Genomic DNA, 20,398 nt, shown 5'->3' with positions numbered 1-20,398 from the left:
GACCTGGCGGCGCCTCCTCCTCCTCCTCCTCCATCTGCCTGACCTTGCCCCGCCGCCCGCGGGGGCCCCCGCGCCCCCCGCCGCGGGATGTTCTCCAGGAGGAGCCACGCGGACGTGAGGAAATCCACGCAGAAGGCGCTGGACCCCAAGAAGGACGTGCTGACCCGCCTCAAGCACCTCCGGGCGCTCCTGGGTGAGTCGGCGGCGGGGTAAAACACCCTTCCCCCCCCCCCCCCCCTTTCTGTTGCGAACTCTTCCTAGCTCTCAAATCTCCCACCTTTTATCCCTTATCCATCACGTTAACAAAGAGGTCGGGCTGCGGCTGGGCAGGCTGAGGAGCCAAGAGCAGGGGAGGAACCAGAACTTATTTTTATTTCTGTTTTATTTTTATTTTTTTTAATATTCCCCCCTCCCCCCTTCTCCTGAAGGAGACCCGCCGGGAGACGCGTGCCGCTGTGCGAGGCAAAGCTCGACGCCGCGGGCAGCTCCCCGCGCCCTGCTCCGCTGCTGGTGCTTCGGGCTGCCTCGAGTCCCTCTTGCGCCGCCAGATGCGGTGCGACTCGTGCTGCTAGCGTTACCGGCTCTTAAATAAATAAAAAAAAAATTTTTTTTTAATTTCCTCATGCTAAAAGGAGGCAGCTTCTCTGTGGAATTACTACTTAGGCTGTTTCTGTGGTATTAAATCCTCGCTGGGGGCACCCACTAGAATGCGTTATACCTTTCCTGGTATTCCAGGAAATCCAACAAAGCCGTGTCTCCGAAGTGAAATATAAATCTCTTATTCGAGTTTCTTGAGCAACGCTTCGTCGAGATACTCCTCACCCGCTGATGAATAAAGTGCGCAAACTCGTTCTAAGTCAATTTAGTAGAGGGCAAGCTCAGGTTAATGTTTCGGGGAACTTAAGAACCCCTAAAACCCTAACATCAAAACTCCTGTAAGATTGGCATGCTATGTTTATATCTTTCTAGCTTTTACCTAAAAAAAAAAATCCTTGATTTAAAATGTGGTTTAAAATTACGTACTTGATAGTCTGTTGACTTTTTCATAGGGCTGTTACTAGAAGATGGGTGTTGCTGGAGTGCTCGTGTCATCTGGTGATTTCTACTCTTCTTCCCAGTCCCTTTGTAAATATTGAGTATATTCTTTGTGCAGACATTGTAAAGTTGATGTGACAGCACAAATCATTTAACAGAATCTCCTAAACTACTGCTTTGCTTTTGTGTTTTCAAGTGCTGTTTAAGCTTTACTTGCCCAGGGCTTATAAGACAGCTTATAAGACAGCATGTACATGAGCATATGCATTCATAACATATAGAGAGACCGAGTGCACTGTATATTGGCTAAGTATCTTCCTCATAGAAGTTAGATAGTAAATAAAAAATTGATGTAATTCTAAAATAATTGAGGCTTTAAACTTGAGTGTGTATTTTCTCTTTATGTACTTGGATTTTGTAAATTAAAGCAAAAAATTAAATGTTAAGATTAAAAAAAACCCCTAATATTGCTGAAAAGAATAAAGAGAAATTTAGTCACAGCAGAATGTTCAAACCTCAAAGCTGTAAGTTTTTAGCTACTTGTAGTTTTCATTTTGGCAGAACTCTGCAGAATGACTACTGCATTTCTTGGTCAAGTATATGCAACTGATGTTTTCTGGGAATAGTTTTTACTATGTAGTTTAACAGGAAGGTGATTGTAGCTGTTTATGGTCAGATAACCTAAGAATTTTCTTTGGAAGTGGATCAACATATCAGTGTCAAACAGTTTTGTTGTAAGAATTTTGTTTGTTTTTTGTGATAGAAGATATTTATTTTGGGTCTGTGTTAGGGATGTTAGGAAACATGCATTTATTTATACTTGGTAAGTCAACAGAATCTTAGCATGTGCAGAAAGAGATTTGAGGTCCTTTATTTCTCTATCTGTAATGCTTGTTTATGTATGTATGTGACAACTTCCTGGTTACTTAACCTTGGACCTGCTGCTTAGCAAAATTGGGAGTTATTCTGGAAGGAGTGGAGGTTTGAAATCCTATGATATTTGCTGTTGTAAAGTCTTTTCTGTATATAGATAAGTGGAAAAAATACAGATGGAATAGAATGGATCACTAGACTATTAAGGCAGCTAAAGACATTTTTTCAAAAGCAGGAATGCTAATTTGAAGTACATCTAGTAAGATTCATATTTTTCATGCAGACTCTGTTGCACATATGTATCTCTGAACTTCACTTGAAATAGCGTGAAAGTCATATTCAGTTGTTAGATCGAGAACCTGAATGTTCCCATCACTAAATGTCCTCGCTTAGTACCCTTCTGTCTCTTGGGTAGGACTGTGCAGCAACATGAAAGCACGATCATGGCGCAGGAAGGCATGCCAAATATTGCTTTGATATGGCTAACATGGGTAACAATAGCAAAAACCTGGTTATGTGACGTTAATTGAGGACTGCCAAATGAAGTACGTAACCAAAGTTTCTGGTAAATTATTTTTCAATTCGTGCTGAAGCCTTTGCTACTGAGTCTCTATTAGAGTTAATATTGATGAGATCTAGATAAAAGCTATCTTCTGGTGTAAACATGCACTTTTTTGTGTCATCTGCAAAGCCTATAGCTAATCATAGGATTTTCCAGTAAGTGGTGTGTGGTGTTTTTTTTTCATTATTTGTAGATATTAAATCCCTTATAAGGATGGATAAGAGGGATACTCAAATGTGAAATGGGACAATAAAAACTTCTTTTGTACAGGAAACCGGAATACTTTTTGAAGATACACTGTAGGCTTCCTCAGCTTTTATTCAAGCTTCCTTTTCAGTTTTGGGAAGTTCCTTGAACTCTCTCTTGGGTATAGCATTTTGAAAGTTAGCTGTGCATGTCCTTGCAAAGCTACAGGAACAATTAGTGAAAAGTTAGTGGCTACTGTTCCTGGTTTTGGAAACCTACTCATGTCAGTCAATGTCAAAGTATTTGTGAAGTTTTGGGGAAAACGGTGCGAAAATATACTTCCTGCGGTGTTCCTGGAAAGATCCATGCATAAGAAATCTACTGTTGTCGACAACACACAATTTGATATTAAGAGGTATTTTTGTAGCTTTAAAGGGGGTCATTTTAGCGGTATTTTGTGATACCCTATCTGTGGTGAGGCTGAACTTTTTTCTCTAATGTACACTTAGAGTTGAAACAATAACCCTAATCTTTTTATTCTTAATGTTTAAGCCAGTTGATCTATTTTAGCTGCGCGCTACAATTTGCGAGGATTTGAGTGGTCTCATTCTACTGCTAGTCAGCAAATTGCAGCAGGAAAAGACCCTTTCAAGAACTCTTCTGCACTGTCCCTGTTTAGGGGAATCAGTGAAAATACTGAAATTTGGTAACCTCGTTTCAGATTATTTTCCTAAGAAACAAGGAGGAGAAATGATGTTTATGATTTGTACTACTTGTGTGTTCTAGTAACTTTTTTTAATCTGCTGACCCGTTTCAGTCTAGTTTGCATGATACGTAGGAACCTCAAAGACTTTTTGTTACTAGGTTGTAAGAAATCCATAACCAGCCGGAGGAGAGGGTCCTACGTTAGTGGCTTGTCAAGAGAAAGAGAAGCAGAACTCGGCCGCTGTATCTTCCGCTCCGGAGCAGCTCTCTGGTCAGTCAGCCTTCGTGTGGCTCTCCTTGAACCAGAGAGTACGCTTTCCTTCAGCGTTGTAAAGAACGTGTGGAGCCGGAGTTCCTGCTCTGGAAGATGTTTAGCCTTTAAAGAACAAAAATGCTGTCTTTCGAGTGTTCAGTGTGTATCAGATTTCAAGATTTTCTACCTGAAGAACCTCATTGATAGTCTGAAGTGTTGATTGGTTAGTGGTACTTCAGATTAAGTTTGAGATTAAAAGCATTTTCCTTGTGACATTCCATTGATAGGAGAAAATATATATACAGGAAGGTCTGAAAGTACTGTAACAATGTGAGGAAAAAACTTTTTTTGTGCTGAAGGCGCTGCATATGATCATGAATGAGAGAAGAGGTAGCACATTAGTTTCTCCTCAGGATAGTCCCTTTGAAAAAGTTGCGCTCAGTGAGAGTGTGGAAACTAACTGGTAGAAGGGTCTTTGATAGTTTAGATTATTACTAATTTATTTATTTACTTGTTCACTTATCTTACTAATTATCTTACTAATTTTTTGAGGATGTGGTTCTTACAGGTTTAAGTAAACACCTCTGATTTAAGCACGATATTCCTCCGTGATCTGCTGTGTTTAACTAGCTAGTCTCTGTGTTGGTAACTAACTCGTGGACAAACGACCCATTTGTATCATGCTTCCAAACTGGCCAGACTTTGCTTGTCCTTTGAGTGAATAGCAATATATTGAAATTTGAAATGCTCAACTCATAGTTACTTCAAGCTTCATAATTTGGACTCGAAGTAGTTTTGATCAGTGAGTATGGTGGTGGGGTACAAGAAGGCTTGTATGTGAGGTAATTAGGAAGATCTTGGTCAGGAATTTGGAGACTTTCCAGATTCACAGGGAAAAACAAAAAAAAAATCCTCCCCCTCCCTCTGCTTCTAGTGCTTTTACGGTGTAACATCAAGCTATGCTCCCTGCGTGTCTGCAGTGTTCACGTTTTCTGTGAACTGTATTGAACCTTTGCTCTGGAGCTAAGCCACAAGTGAACAATATATAACTACTTTAGTTATAAATTCCTCCTATTCCATAAGTGTATGTGAAAGATAAAACCTTCAGTAGTTAAGAGATCTGGTCAGTATTCTGTTAATCTCACACTGGGGTCCAGTCTTGGAACTTTCTTATACTGAAAATAAAATGTTTATTTCAAATTTGTACTATGGCAGTTATACTAAAATTATACCATATATCTAAACACCTAAAGAGAGGAATTTGAAAAGACAGAAGATACCTTACCTGTATCATGGTGTGCCTTTTAATGGTATATATCTTACGGTTCATGTGATCATGTGCTGCACAAACAATACAATTTCAGATTTCATTTTAAATAACTTTGGGAAATTCATTGTTTACAAGATGAGGTTTTAGAATGGATTTATGAAATCATCCTGCAGAAAGATTATAGTAAAGGATTTTAGTCATGGCTCACAGACCTTGAATTTCTTCCTTTTCCATCTGCCTCAGTAAAATAAAGGAACTTGAATAGAGAGTTGCCATATTTCTCATATTTTCATGTTTCTCTTTCAGCCCCTCAGAAAGACATGACTAAAACCAAAACATGTCTTCATAACTATTAAAGAGGGATGCTTTATGGTGAAACACTGGACTTGCTATGGTTCTTGGGCATGCCCATCTCACGAGTGTATAGGTTGTTCTGTTGCGGTGTTTGTGAGTTAGTAAGGTACCGAGGAGGAACCTGATAGGTTTCAAAGCATGGCCACTTTTCTGTGATGGACCGGACAGGTGGGACACATGGAAAAATATGCCTAGCAGCGTGACAGAAGTAATTTATGTACCAAAGCAGACAGTGAAGAAGGTAGAAGGTCTTGCAGCTTTCCCTGAAGATACTTGTATTTTTACCCAGCTGGTGGCGGGGTGGGCCGAAGTCGCCTCTCAAGATAAACCCTTTTTCCCAAGGGTCTGTTACGTTTAGATATAATGACCTGACTTCTCATGAAACTTCGTACTGAATATTGGTTTCAAGTGAAAATTGTTACCAGTGCCAAGAGGGTTAGGTAGCATATTAGCGACACTTGGCGGTCTTCTAGTGAATGTGTGTTATTGCTGGGACTGCATCAGGGCAGGTTCTAGTTATGTGACCAAAATGTCTTCCTTCTCGAACCTCAATGTAAGACTTCTAGATAAGACGGGAGTGGCTCCTTTAAGGTAATCTCTTGGTAGTTGTAGTTGCTGGTATGTGTTTATTCAGCACAGAAAAACGAATGAAAGCATGGTGTGAACCTCTCCTGTAAATAAGGAAATCAAAGCTTTTTATAGAAGGACTCAAAAATAGTTGGATGTTTCTTCATATTTTTTTTCCACATATGACACCCCTTGTCCTGGTGAGGCTTGGGAAGGCTCTGTCGATTCTGTCGAATACCTGTGTCCTAGTGTTCCCCTACCCCATTGTGAAATTCTTTAGGTAATGCAGCATATAATTCTGCTGTGATTACTTGCCAATAGCCTTATTTTTTTTATTATTATTTCTTTTAAATTGTGCTTCAATGATAATTAGTTCCTGGACTCTGAATTTTCAAACTACGTGTCGGTAGCAACCTTTGCTTAATCTTCCCACTCTCTTCTGCTGAAGAACAAAAGTTAAACTTGTACAGAGAGGGGAGAAATAAAGCACAGCACATAGAGTTGTTTCGCAGATGAAAAGTCAGTAGTTTAATTAACCTTTACTGAGTCCTTTCATTTCCTGTCCCAGACTCCTTCCCTTAGGCTATAATGATACATGTCCTCAAAATAGCTATGCTTGTTTTATGTTTTCTTAGGACTATTCCACCTTTTCCTCTTTTGTTAGCTCTAAATGCACATAAATTGAACTGTATGCAAACAGCTTGACAATTATTCTTCTAAGATCCTATTGATGTAAGAGGATAAAAATAAGAGAAAAGAAGATAATAGGGGAGGGATGAGGGAAAGGGATATGTATTTTCTTAAGAAGTTGTGGGATCAATGAAACCTGTTTTTTGGTAGCTTCAGGCCTCTTAGTTGTTCTCTGTGCAAGTTTGTCTTCCCTAACCAAAATAAGATTCCGTTTAAATTTGTTATTTACAGTATCTCTCAAGTCTCTGGAGTCCTTTAAGAGCTGAGATCACACTTCTGTGGGGGCACTGAACTGATGAGATACTTTCTTCTCTCTGATGGCCTGTTTCATACTGGTACAGTTGTCCACCTGGATGACAACACAGAATACTAACCAGAATAATTAGACATAAAAGCAAACCTTATTAGTTTAAAATGAATGCTCACGTGTGTTAGGTAAAATAGAGGAAATATTTTTGATCGTTTTTCATTCCTATAAAGATGTACTAACTTTCAGAACTTATATTAAGTACGTGGTAACTTTTTTCTAAATACAGTGCCGAAGCTTCAGTAGTATGGACTTTTTTAGCATAGACTTTTAAAGAGTGGTTTTATAAATGGTGGTGGTGATGTGAAAGTTGTTCTTTCGCAGTGGTTTGTCGTTTTCATAAGTTACTACAGGGTTTCCCAGGGTAGTTTTTATGGGACTTTGTTAACGTTAAAAAGTGTCCCTGCTCTTTATGACTTTGTTTCAATGCCTGTTCTTGGGTAAAAAATATCCTCTTTATTGAAACCTGTCTTTCGGTATTTTCCCGTTGGGTACAATTGAAACGCTTAGTTTAACATCTTTGTATAGCTTATTACATTTCCCTTGAAAATTTTTTTTCCCGGTTTCCAGAATTGCTCTGTCATTGCTCTGTCATGATGCATCTTTCATCAATAAAGGTGCTATGAAACAACTAATGCTGTTTGTTATGGTTCTCCAGCGATTTAGATGTTGTCACTCTTCACTCTCTCATAAAATTGGATGAGATACCACGTGATACTTTGCTTTTATTTCAAAAAGGGGATAAGCCTTTTATTTGTTTTGTTTTGTGGCATTCTTACTAATTAGTAAATAATATGATGATTTTATTTTAAGTTATAGCACTATTTGTTTTGCACAGTTTTTTACACTTTTACAGATAGCTAGATAAATATAGGCTTAACAGAAATTTTTAGACACATGCAAAAGTGAATGCTTCTAAACTTATTTCTGCATTTAGAAAAGTAGTTGTTCCGTAGATTTCATGTGAAATTTGAGATGTTAAAATTATTTTAAAAATTGTTTTATCTGGCTTTTTTTTTTTTGTTTGTAATAGTGTATCTCCTTGCTGAATGGAAATTTCTTTCAAAAAACAAAGGAAAAATATCTTTTGGGCTTTTATATGGCATTCAGAGTTTTAATTTGAAAAATAGTGTGATTTTGAGAGTGTGAGTGAAAATTGTATGTAGTTTCTGGGGTGAGGCTAGTAATAAGTTTATCATTAACCATGGTATGACTGCAAAATCTTTTCTTTATCTCCTTTACTTTGTACAAAAAATCCCTCAGGAGTGTTAGAACTACAGTATATATAAATAACAAAATGAACTGACTTTGGAAGTTCATGGAATTAAGGGAAGATTTCTGACTGCATAAATGAATGCAATAACATTTGGCAGTTAATAGAAAAATAAAAGGAGCACTCGTGAGCTAAGGGCGCAATTGTCGTTCCCCCCCACACCCCCCTTTTTTTTTTTTAAATGCCTTCTCTCTAACATGCCTTCTTTAATGTTTTGCTTCTATGAGGAAGAGCAATGGGAACTTGACATAAGCTCAGACTTTTACAAAGTAGCACCCGAGTGATTTGTTCTGCTAAATTTTAAGCTGAAATAGTAGGCAAGGAAGGGTCACTTTCCTTCATCTGATGACCCAACCTTTTAGTATTTTAAATAGACGAAATGTTTCATCTGTCCTTTGTGAATGTCTCACTATTTCCTTTGTGTTGCTCTAAGCGCTGTGGAAGTATTAATTAGAAGCATGAGCCAAAGAACCCACTATCCTTGTGTGGAGAATGGAGGTACAATGGGTGTATTTTTGGAAAGCCACTAAGTATCTGATGATGGCTTTATAAAATGTTTGCCTTAGGTTTTAGTGTTCAGAGTTTTGAATTCACTAGGTGATTGCTTTTCAACAATAGTAATCTGAGCTATTTATCAGTAATATAAATACCTAATACGTGTAACTCAATTCCACGCTTGCTGTTTAATTTTCTAGAATGCTTATAAATACAGTTTTAGTCAATTTGATTTGCCAAAAGTAGTATCTGACCTTAGTATGTTAAATGATAAATAGTGAATGAAGCTTTCACTGTGTCTTCTATTTGAAGAACAGAGAATGGGCCTGTCGTGCTGTAAGTTGAACATATTTGTGATAGTGATACGAGTTACTGCCTTAAGCTCTCTGGCAGCTTTTAATAAGTCTTCTTGAGGAGGAGTCTTTTCTGTCACCTTTTCTGTTTGTCTGTGATACCCATTTTTTTGTAAAATGGGTAGAACAAGTTGAGCAACGCTATGGGCAGAACCTAATAAAGAGAACACGAAACAAGCTTGCAAGGTTAAGACGGGCTTTATTTGGTGTCGCCTATCTAGAGATGCTTTCCTTGCAACCTGTATTGCCTTAGGGAGGAGAGAGATTGATAGAAAGGATATCATCATTAGCTTTGCATGTACTCCTACCAGCCAGAGGTCTGTTTAGCAGGCAAAGATACTGTCTATCTTGCCTGTACTGATAGAAGTGAAGTGAAACATTGATTAAGTGATGCTTTCCACTTCTTGTCAGTGTGAACAAATACACTATAAGGGAGTAGAGAAATGATGTTTTCACACCGTATGCCAAAAATAAGGAATTCAGTAATGAAATGCCCAAGAATGCTCTATCTCTAACTGAATAGTGGAATTATTGGTTGTGTGTGGGGTGGTTTTTTTTTTTTTGATTATTAAGTGGGCAGTTGTATTGGGATGGCAACTTGCATGCAGAATTGCAAGAAAATCTTATTTGCAGTGCAGATATGTGTTTCTAGGTTAGTAAATGGGAGTGTTGTTTTTGGCCTTTTGTCATTTAGGGTTGTGAATTGTTTTTCTCTACCATGCAAAAGAGTATAAGGAACAAAATAGCTTAATAGAGAAAGGATATATGTAAGAATGCATGCTTGTCCCAGAATAACAGGTTGATAACCACCTAAACACCACACTTTTAGTAAAGGAGAATTTCCTTTTATGATTAGGCAGTTCCTTTCTCCCCCTTTCACAATTTAAAGGGAAATTTCCTTTTCATTTTGTTTTTAATGACCTCATTCTTTCATATGAAATCTTTGTAAATGAAAGCCCTGTTTTCCCCTAGTGGCGTGCTTAATAGAAGGCATTCATAGAGAGGAATGATTACACATAGCTTGCAAATTCAAGACCAGCAGTTTGTAGGAAACAAATATCATGTAGAACATTTTCCAAGGACTAATTGTTTTCATAGTACAACCAACCCAACAAAGCCTTACTACTGAATAGGTATTAATAATTAATTTTTTTAAAAAGCATGGTCCTCAGCTAATTTTCATTCTTTGTTCTGCAGTGATATGATATTATTGGGTGGTCTTGCTGTAATCAGCTTTGTAATCTTGATTAATGAATGAATTCCTTGAGAAGTGAATCTTCAATAGGAAGAAATGTTGTTAATAATTCTTGCCCTTTATCCTTTTATTGCTGGGTGGAATCATCTAAGTGTGTCTCTTCATGACAAAAACAATTATGATAAGGAACGAACAAACAAAATTAAAGTATGTTTTGCAAATGTTACATTTGCATATGTAAGATTTTTCTTCTTGGAAAATAACTTAAGGCCTAGCTAAGCCTAGGGAACTTTTTAAAATGAACTGAAAATGTACTACTTTAAAAAAAAAAAAAGTTTTAATAATCTGATTGCCCGATAACCTTAGCCGGATTTGCAGTTTGCGTATATAAACCATAGCTGGTGTTTGTTTTTATTCTGAAAGTAGGTGCTTGTGTTCTGATTATGTGGAAACAATCTGATTAGATTACAAAATTGTCATTAAAAGGTATTGTGTAGAATATTTTCCTGTGTAAGCTTCTTTAAAATCAGAAGTGGTTTGGAAACAGAGGATTGAAAAAAAAACTTGAAGTATCCTAGTGTGTGTGTTTAAAGATGGGGAGATGATGAAGATTTTTTTTTTTAATTGTAAAAATCTAAAAGATACAGGATCAGTTTTTCAAAAATATTTCTTGACTGGTGCGTTTTTCAAAAGAGATAAAGGCAGTACAAACAGTTGGTCTCTTAGCCATCTGTGATCTCCGTTTAAAGCATTAGATATACATTCAAAATATTTTCTTACAGTTATTTTTTTCTGACTGATGCAGTTTGTTCCCAGTAGTTTTATTTATCTAATAAATAGTTCCATGATACCACATACATCATGGGTAAAATTATTAACTAATAAGAAGAATGACTCTAACTACAGTTAAGTAATACAACTCTTTAAATATGTGTTAGCTGCTCCTCCTATGAAGGAAATTCTTCATTCTTATAAAACAGAGACCCCATACTCATCAAATTGACTCAAAGTACGTTTGTTCTTTCTTTTTATGCATTTCAGTTCTCTTCCAATGAAGAGCAGAAAATCTTGCTTTAATGCTGAGGAAGCTGGAGGAGGAAGGAAAGCACTGATGTATTAGCACTATAATAACGTTGCTGCTGTACGTTCTGTACCTCGAAGTTGTTTCCCTCTGCTCAGGAAGCCAAAGCAGCTGTTAAAGCCTTGCAATGCTGTAGAGGGGCCGTGCTGCAGGCTGTCGCTGCCCCGCTCAGCACCTCTAAATCTGGGTTAACCTGAGTGCTAAGTAGTACCCTCCCTGGTGATAGAGTGCCGATTTCAGTGTGCTTTAGCACGTAAAATAAAAGGGGAGAGACGCTGCAGTCTCTCACAGGTTGCTTCAGGCCTCTGAGAACTGTTGCTCATCGTTGGTTTATTGGGATGAACTCTGTTCCAGTTAGGACCATTGCTCTTCTAGTCGCCTGTTTTGTTTGGGGTTGCTGACATGTGCCGTGCACTCCTTTAACATGGTAGGACAGGATTAGTTGTAGGACTTTTTTGTTTATCTTTAATTTCTGTCGTAGGATATCAGTGACATGAAGCATAACTTGAAACAGTTAAAGAAATGGCTAAGTGGTCTAGGAGTATTTCCTGCCAAGGTGGTTTGTTGGTTTGCAATTTAGGTTCTTGGATTCTCATGCTAAATTAAAAGCCTAACTTCTCCCTTGGCATCTTTTAATTCTTCAATATTTGGTTTATGAAAGTATATCAACTTGTTCCTAGAAACATTTGTTTTCCCAGTGTAATTACTTCTAAATGTGTATTAAAACTCATGTTTAATCCAATTTCTCATTTAGCTGTGGTAATGAAAGTCTTCAGACATCAATATTTATTATGTCGCAGTGGTGCTCTGCAGCGTGGTCCTCTTCCTCCTCCTTTGCTGCAGTGTCAGTCTGTGTTTTTGTGACTCTGTAGCTTCTATATCCTGAAAAATACGACAAGAAATTTCTGTGGCCCTTAAGCAATATATATATATTTTAATTAATAACTTTAATGTACTCTCATTTGATCTTACTGACAATCTTAACTTAGATCTATTTAGATGGACTGTTTGGCATTAAGGTTCTTTTAGTTTACTGAAACAATTTCCTGTCTGTTCGATACAAGTCTAACCCTTTAGAGGATCAGATTACTGAGTTAAATTTGTCTTGAAAGTAAAAATAAACTTTCTTTTGTCAGGTGTCTCTGCAGGATAAGCTTTTAATTACAGAAGATTGAATCAAGGTGTTTGCTGTAAACTTACAGATTATACACTTGACTAATTAAAAAATCTGTGACTTTAAGTTTCGTTACAAAGAAAGATGCATGAATTTGACCTTTCTTTTTAATATAACATTTTTGGCTGGTACAACTCATGACATCCAGAAATTAAGTGTGAATATTTCTTAGGTGCTTCCGTCCTTTTTTCCTTGTAACGTGCTGCTACCTATGAAAGGTTTTGGCCAGACTCCCAGTCTATTTGTTTTAATAAATAACTACAAAAGTTTAGACTCCATCAATTGTTCTTGTGCTACGGTAATACAGTGCCAGAGTCTAACTCATTCAGGAACTGATATTACATTAGAAGCTAATCATTCTTTTACGCATGATGTAAAAACATCCCTTTACCAGTGCTGTTTAAAATTCCTGTGTGGCTTCCTGCTGCTCTGTAAGGATGTGTTTTACTGTTTTTACTCATTAGGTATCAGTCATTTAAATGCTATGAAATTCTTCATGTGGTTCTTTCATTTCTTAGGTTCAATACCTAGGGCAGTTAAATGTGCAAAACGTTAAGGCTACAGTAGCAAGTTTCCTCTCCCCATCAGTTGCGGCTTTCCTAAGAACGTACCTTCTCAGTTGAGAGACAAATTGAAGGGACTTGGTCTGCGGGATAGTCCTTGAAGTTGTGCGTAAGTAGGAGAAAGTTACAGAACTAGCAAAAAAGACTGTCGTCTCAGGTGTGTTTACCCAAATGGCTTGCTGACCGGCCGGAAAACTAGAGCTCTTTCCTGTGAGTGGGACTAACTCTTACCTGCACGATCTTATCCCCTGTGTCTAGCAGAGTGGATAGGACGTTGTCTGCTGCCCAAGTATCATGTAGGGCTTTGCCTCCCTCCCTCCTCAGCTAGCTGTCGCTTCCTCCCTGGATTGCTATGGTGCGCTCCCAGCCGTTGTGCACAAAACCTGCTTCCGTTACCAGCAACAGATCCCCTGTTCCAGTTCCTCGGAAAGGCACCAGAAACTGGGAGACTAAGGAAGCTTGAGAAAACCCAAACTCTGTGTGTTCATGTGCGTTTCTGTAAGCTCTCCATTTCCACAAAGCACTGGAAGTTCTCCAACAGCTCCTTATGAAAAAGACTCTGTTCTAGTCTGCACTTGGTTTTGCCCGTTTTCTCTAAGATATTTTTCAACAGCTGCCTTACAGGCTTCCTTTACTAAATATCCACGCTTTATTTTACCCTTGAAGGAAGATTTTTGTGTGCGTGCGTGTTCTTTCAGGTTTGCCAGGGATTCTTCGTATTGTCTCGGATCCTTGCCTAGTGGCTACTGAGTAGTGTAATTTGCATACTAACTTAAAAATTGTTCACGAAGGACTCTTTATTGGTGTCATCAGCTACCAAATGGGCTAAAAAGTAATGGGTTTGCCAAAGTGCATTCTTAAGGCTTTTGTTTTGTGTCCTGGTGAAAAATGGCAAACATTATAGGTTCCCATGATTATCTTTGCTTGTGTGTTTAGTGATAGGTCGTATTGTCTTCTCCCCATCTCTTTAAATGAATTGCGTATGCCCACAGTATGCAGTTCAACCGCTTTGATGGTAGTTTGGCTTGTTTAGGAGGAGACCATCAAAACCTGAGAGAGGGAGGTATCCCCAATTAGCTGAGCAGGTACTGAGGGTAGCTGTTTCTGTAAGTTATTACTTCAGGTCTTCTGGGTCTTCCTTTGATGATATGAATGAGCCTTCCATGAGATTGTTCTGCCTAGTCTGTTAATCGTGATCTTTTGGACTACTTCTGATCATGGTTAGCTGGCAAAAATACCACCTTCACAGGGATAATACCAAGGTTAAAGCTTGCTGCTGTCTTCCCTCCATGATGACACCCTGCTTTAGCCCCAGCTTTTTGCCAGGGAGATTAGGAGGGGGAAATGCTTTTTCTGTTTTGGGGAAACTCCTTTGGCTTCTTCTAGTGGTGTGTTTTAGCTGGCTTGTATCGGGCTCCAATCTGGACTTGGCCCTTCTGTCCCTGTGAAAGAGCCGCTTGTGCTCTGTAATGTGTGTTCACAGTCTGAATCGCTAGTGATTGTACAACTGAATGACAACCGAGTCTGCTTTTCTTCTGTCTCTTAGGCTGAACGTGCCTGGGCTGTGCTTGTTCTAGATTAATCTTTCATCTTCTGATGATGTTTAGGTAGGCAGCGGGTCTCCAGGGCTACCCTGAACTAGAGTAAAGCAGTATGTCAGCAGCCAGCAGAATGCTGCATCCATCATTTGGAGAAAGGTTTCTATTCTGGAAAGCTCTTCCAGAACTCGGTCACTCAGTCAACTACGTTTGCAGTTTTGTGGTTTCTTTGGGGTTTCTGTGTGTGTTTGTGTGTGGAGGGGGTTGGTTTGTTTGGGGTTTTTTTTCCTTCCTTCCTTTTTTTTTTTTCTTCCCCCCTGCTCAAGGACCAAGGCTATAAGACTATAGTATTATTATGCTGGTAAGATGCGGTTACAGCCCTTCCTAGCCAGTGTCCTAGCCGTTTCACTAGCCCCAAAAGGGTGCAGAGTAACCCCCCCCCCCATTTTTCCCCCCAGGACTCGAGATCTTTAATTTTATTAAAGTCACCTATATTCTTCAAGTTGTTTATTGAATAGATAAATGCCAGCAGCTAATTTTAAAGCAAAATGGAGAAAAATCTTACCATATTGCAGTATGACCAGAGAGGGAAATTTGAAAGCTTCTGTTGCAACCCACACAAACAACTGGGGCTTGTATTTTTTTTTTTTCTACTGTGCAACCTTGGTTTCACTGGAGTTCCCACTCCCTCAGCTGTCCAGTGAATTATAACCATGCAACTCTGTGGCTAAGCCATATAGTACCTTTGCTGTGTTCAGGTTCAATTCCTCTACTCTAAAGTTTGGGTCACAGAGGAGACTCTTCAGCAATGTATACCTCCGTTTAGCAAAAAGCATCGAGTTTGGTATAATAATGCATGCAATCTATATTTAGAGAACTGGGGAATTCTTTTAGTTGCAGACAGCTTTAATATTGGGTAACAAAAATGTTTCTCTCACAGTTTAAGAATTTCTCTACAGGTGATGTATGGCCACTTTCTTTAAATGAAATAGTTATAATTATTTTGTATTACATTTATTTTATTCTATTATACTAAATTTGCATTTAGAAAAACTTTTTCAGGTTTCTGATGTTCTGTAGTGACTCAGTTTGTTCCTCTCCTCAGATATTGTGGATGGAAGTGACCTGAAGCAATTTTTTGAGAACAATTATTCTCAAATTTATTTTATCTTCTATGAAAACTTCATAACACTGGAAAATAGCTTGAAACAGAAAGGTAAGTTCTGGGGTTTTGGCAGAAATCTTGTTGAATCATTTTTTTCTTAACTGTTTGCAAAAGCATTCTGTTAGATTCTGTTATTTAATGAGTACATAATCCACAACTATGTATAATTACAGTTTCATGCAGTACAGTATTAGTAGCCATCTTAATTTTGTGGTATCAGAAGAGAGACAAGCGTGGAAAATTAATGGCTGTACTGTCATAGGTAACTGAAAAGGGTTTATATGTTTATAGTGTGTTTATGGCTTTAAGTGTCACTTCAGTACAAAAACCAGATCTTGTGCATTTATGCACATCTCCTCACGTGTGGTTGTGAAATAATGAGGGCCTCCATCCTGCATACACGTCTGTTCAACTGAACATCTTACCTGAAATCCACAGAACACGTTTCAGCGTTGAAGGTTTGTCAGTAGGAACAGCCAACTGTTTGGAGTTGAACACAATGATAATACGTTGCGGATTTGGGACTCAAGATGCCCCTCTTCTATAATTGAAAGAGGGGCTGGAAACTGAGAGCATCTTACTCTTTTTTTGACATGAGAGAAAGATGAAGAATAATGAACTGAGTACATCATCCTTGACGTCAGTGGAGTAAGAAAAGTATACCTTTTCTGTCTTATTATCAAACCATTTATTTATGGCAGTCTATTGTTTTGTCTTGCAGGGAATAAATCACAAAGGGAGGAGCTGGACTCCATTCTCTTTCTTTTTGAAGTAAGTTGTCCATACCATGGAACTAATTTTTGTTTTAAAACTTTGTCATTATATGCTTACTTACACCTTTACAATGAGAGGTGAAAAGAGATATCTATCAAATGACAGTAGGTGTCCATGACTGTAGAAGGTGAAAGGCGGAAAAGAACTGGGGTCTGTATTAAGTTTTTCAGATACAAAAAACAATAGTATTTTTATTATGCCATGGGAATGTCTGGCTTGAGTGAATATCCAGGGTTAAGAGATTTTATCAAAGGCAAGTAAACTAATTTAGCTTGCAGAATTGTTTGAAATCTGGCTTAGAACCCTGTCATAGGTGCTAAAGTACTCTTTTCTTAATTTGCTCTCCTCAGCCGGAAGACAAGTTGATTGAACAAAAAAAAAAGACTTCTTAGCTTCAGCCATTGAGGCTTCCTGATACATTTTAATGGAAAGATTAACTAAAAATCTCATTCTATTAGATCATAAATATTTTACAGATGTAAAAATATAGATGCTTAATTCTGAAACAAATCTCATGTAGTGAGTTTGTACTGCAACAGCAGTGTGCCTGTTGTAGTTCCCCTTGCAGTTCTTGACTGAGAATCTGTTCAAGGTGTAAAAGTGATGCGTCGCTTCTAAGTATATTAAAAATCATTCAGTTTTGTTGTTCTTCCTTTTTGACTTTTTCAAAGTACGGAGTGCACCTGATGTTGTGGTAGCTCGTAATATGAGGGAGAAAGTCTAATTAACACAGCCAGTCAAAATTTCAGATTTTGAAAAGAGTGAATAAGAGTACTTTAGAACTTTAAAGAAGGTGGATTGCTTCTTGGTAAGAAGGTATGGCTCTTAATTATGAGAACAGCTATTTATAAATACTTATGTCAGCTCCTGTAACTCAAGTCAAGTTCCTTGAGTATATGTCTGTCTATATATTTGCTAAGTCATCTGCAAATCATCTATAATGATGAAATGCAAATTAAAATTACTAAAATTAGAATTGGTAGCAGAATAAGCCTTACTTCAAGATTTAACCTTTTTCTTCTTTACTGTCCAAAGTTCTCTTGCAACGTGGTCTTCATTGAGGTTGTCTTGAACTGTAATACTTGGACTTCAGCTATCAAAGTCAGGTTCTTTTTCCAGTTCATATTATCCATTTTTGAATAATATATTCAAGCATCAAAGGGGTTTGATGCAAATTTGGGATTTCATAGAAGAAAAAGAAATGTAAAAAGCAGGTTAACTGTAGCTAAGCCTAGTTATGGGGGCTTTCCCTATTAATTTGGATGTAACCATGTATTTAGTTGGCTTGTTTTTAAGAACGTAAAGGAAAATACTGCGTGGTTTTGAAGTCGTCGCCACAGGAAGTTTGAAATTCTGTTATAACCACACAAGGCTTACCAGACTGGAATATGCTTCCTCTAACTGTTGAAATGTGCATTGCCGCAACTTCTACGTGTGCAAACGCTTCAGGTCTAAGGAATGTTTGGACCTAAAAGTCTGATGGTGATATGGGGAATTGGAGGATGTGCTGGTGAGAGGGATCTTGTCATCTGTGTGTTTCTTGTTTCAGTGCTAGCTTAGCTAATTTTTCTCTCGCAATCTTTTGTCACAGGTGCTTATACCATGTCTGTCTTACGGTTTTCTCTTCTCAAAAATCACTTCTAACTTCTCTGCAAGGTGGTAGTTCTGAGCCTTGCTTCTTGGCAGTCTGTCTGTCAAGCTTCTGGCTCCTGAGATACTGTTCGCCCTTAACCCCAGGTCCTGGCGATAGTGAAAATGGGTGAAATGATGCTGATGTAGTAGCTAGGAGTGGTGCAGCAGGAGGAGAAAAGCTTCCCCGAATGAATTCTTGACTGAATGCTGCCGGGCTAGCGCTCCCCCAACATAACGCATCCTTTCCTTTCACTCGTGACTGCTGCTGATGCTGCTCTGAGGGCTGGCGAGGAAGCTGAGGGTAGCTTCAGTACGGGAGCGCTCCAAGCCTGGCCTAGGCACGCTCGGCTGCAACTCCTGTCCCGCTCCTAGCGGCAGTCGTTTGAGAGGCCGCCTTACCTAGCGGCAGCAGTGGCGCTGAATTTGAGTGGTGTGCAGCACCGTTTCCATTCACAAAGGTCTTGATGTGGTAACAAATACTTGTTCCTTAGTACCTTCTTGCGATGGAAGTATTTAAAAGGCATCTGGTTGAAATAATCTTTTTGCTGGAACACTGGTAAAAGTGTCAAAATAAATATTATGAAGTGCTTGTTTCAACTGATGCAGAAGATGATGAATTACAAACTCTTCATTACTCTGGTAGAAAGAAAACATTAGAGAAATACTCATCTTATTTGTGAAATCGAGGAGTGGACCTAACTTTTACTCAACTTCTGTAACCTCATTTTTGAGATTTAAATTTTGCAAGTGTTGCACTTCGCTTCTAAGAACAGAAATTTTATTTGGAATTTTTTTAACAGTTAAGTTGACAACATGTGACTTTTTTCTATGATACTACTGTACCTTAAAACAAAACCTTAAAGACTTGATTCTTTGAGATTACATGAAAGTGGTAGTGTTGAAATATAGGAAAATCCTGGAAAAATCAAGAAATCGGGAGAAGCAGGAATGGGAGAATAAAGAACTTAGACTCCAAAGCTCACTTTCATCTTCCAAGTTTAAGTCAGGGTCTTGGATACACCCATATTTCTCTCAAAATAAATTGAGAACCATACAATAATATATATGTCTTAATTAAGGATCAACTCTCTGAAAATGCCCTCTTGTTTTTCAGTAGAATTTGGGAGCTGCATAGCCTCTGCTAGGCTAAAGTTTTCAAAGTAGTCCTCCTTCCTTCCCCGTTAAATATCTCTATATATCTTTTGTATCGCATGGGGAGATGGCTAGTTCAAAGGAAGTACTTAGTACTTTTTTTTTTTCTATGTTTTGTCAATATGAAGTTCAGCGTTGATCTGTTTTGAACATGTAACAGGAAGAATTGGGGTGCCACCCATTTCAGGTGGAGGCAGCTACTATGACTGCAGGACCATGAAAATAAAAGGATGAGAGTTGTCGACTACTGCATATCAGTTTGATCTGAGTGTGTGAAATGTTAATTTGCTTAACTTTTTTAATTCGGTGGAGTATCTTGTTTTACTCCCAGAAGCAAATCATTACCAGCACTTGGGCTGGTGTTTATATCATTTACAGTGGCTATGGAGGAAATGTTAACTACCTAACTTTTGCTTAATCAAATTAGGATGGCTTTAACTTAATTAAAGAAGAATAGAACTGTGGTGGATCATTTCACCTGGGGACCTCTTTAATTAGATTGTAGTTATTGTCTAAATATATTTGGATATGAGCAAATGTCACTGGAGCAGATGAAACTGTGACATACAGAGAGAAAACGAAAGTTATAACGCACACCAGAAGCCTTAGCATAAGCTCTGCCTGTCTCTGAAGTCAGAGAGCAGTGGGACCTTCAGTTAGTTGTGTTTTAACAATCAACAGGTTTATAATTAGCCTGATTTTTTTTTTTTTTTAAGGGTAAACGTACACATCTGTTGATTTCTCTTTGTTAATCCAACTGGTAACTTTTCATTGGAGTGTTGCATCATGAAAGTGCTAACTTTGTTTATATTGTGGATTATTTTTGGTAGGGGTGGTAGAAAAAAAACAGACTTTCAGTGGAACCCTAGAAGCTGAAATTAAAATGGATTGTAAACCTTGTTCTCGGCTCCTGTAGTTCCTCCCTTAAAAAGCAAAACAAAACACCCTTACAGAAGTATGTGGCTTCACTTTTGCGTTAACTTGTAGCTTATTATCGGTATAAATATTATTTAGCCTAACGTGCTTATAGTATGAAAAATGGTGATGAAAATGATATGAAATTCTGTTGTGTGGGGTGGTTGTTTTTTTTGCAGTCTAGTCTTCTGACTTTTATGCTCTAACCACTTCGTTTTCTGCCTCCCTTCCCTCCTTAAACTACAAGACTACCTTTTCAGACTGAAATCTAAAAATCAAGTTGTTT

The 20,398-nt window shown here is 38.2% G+C and overlaps 1 protein-coding gene across 2 annotated transcripts in view; it reads left to right on the top strand.

The window, feature by feature from the left end:
* The first annotated feature begins 8 nt into the window (after positions 1 to 8).
* The window catches only part of RALGAPA2 (Ral GTPase activating protein catalytic alpha subunit 2), a 176,574-nt gene continuing 156,184 nt past the window's right edge, over positions 9 to 20,398 (top strand). For both annotated transcript variants that reach the window (XM_026060222.1, XM_026060223.1), the window contains exons 1-3: positions 9 to 193; positions 15,580 to 15,690; positions 16,361 to 16,410. In XM_026060222.1, coding sequence (XP_025916007.1) covers positions 88 to 193; positions 15,580 to 15,690; positions 16,361 to 16,410 — 267 coding nt within the window. In that variant the 5' untranslated portion in view covers positions 9 to 87. The remainder of the gene's footprint in view (positions 194 to 15,579; positions 15,691 to 16,360; positions 16,411 to 20,398) is intronic.

The sequence above is a fragment of the Apteryx rowi genome, unplaced genomic scaffold (assembly GCF_003343035.1).
Source record: "Apteryx rowi isolate R43461 unplaced genomic scaffold, aptRow1 scaffold_167, whole genome shotgun sequence".
In the NCBI taxonomy this organism is placed as follows: Eukaryota; Metazoa; Chordata; class Aves; order Apterygiformes; family Apterygidae; genus Apteryx; species Apteryx rowi.
Note: the sequence above shows the minus strand (reverse complement) of the source record. Positions and strands in the feature narration are given on the sequence as shown.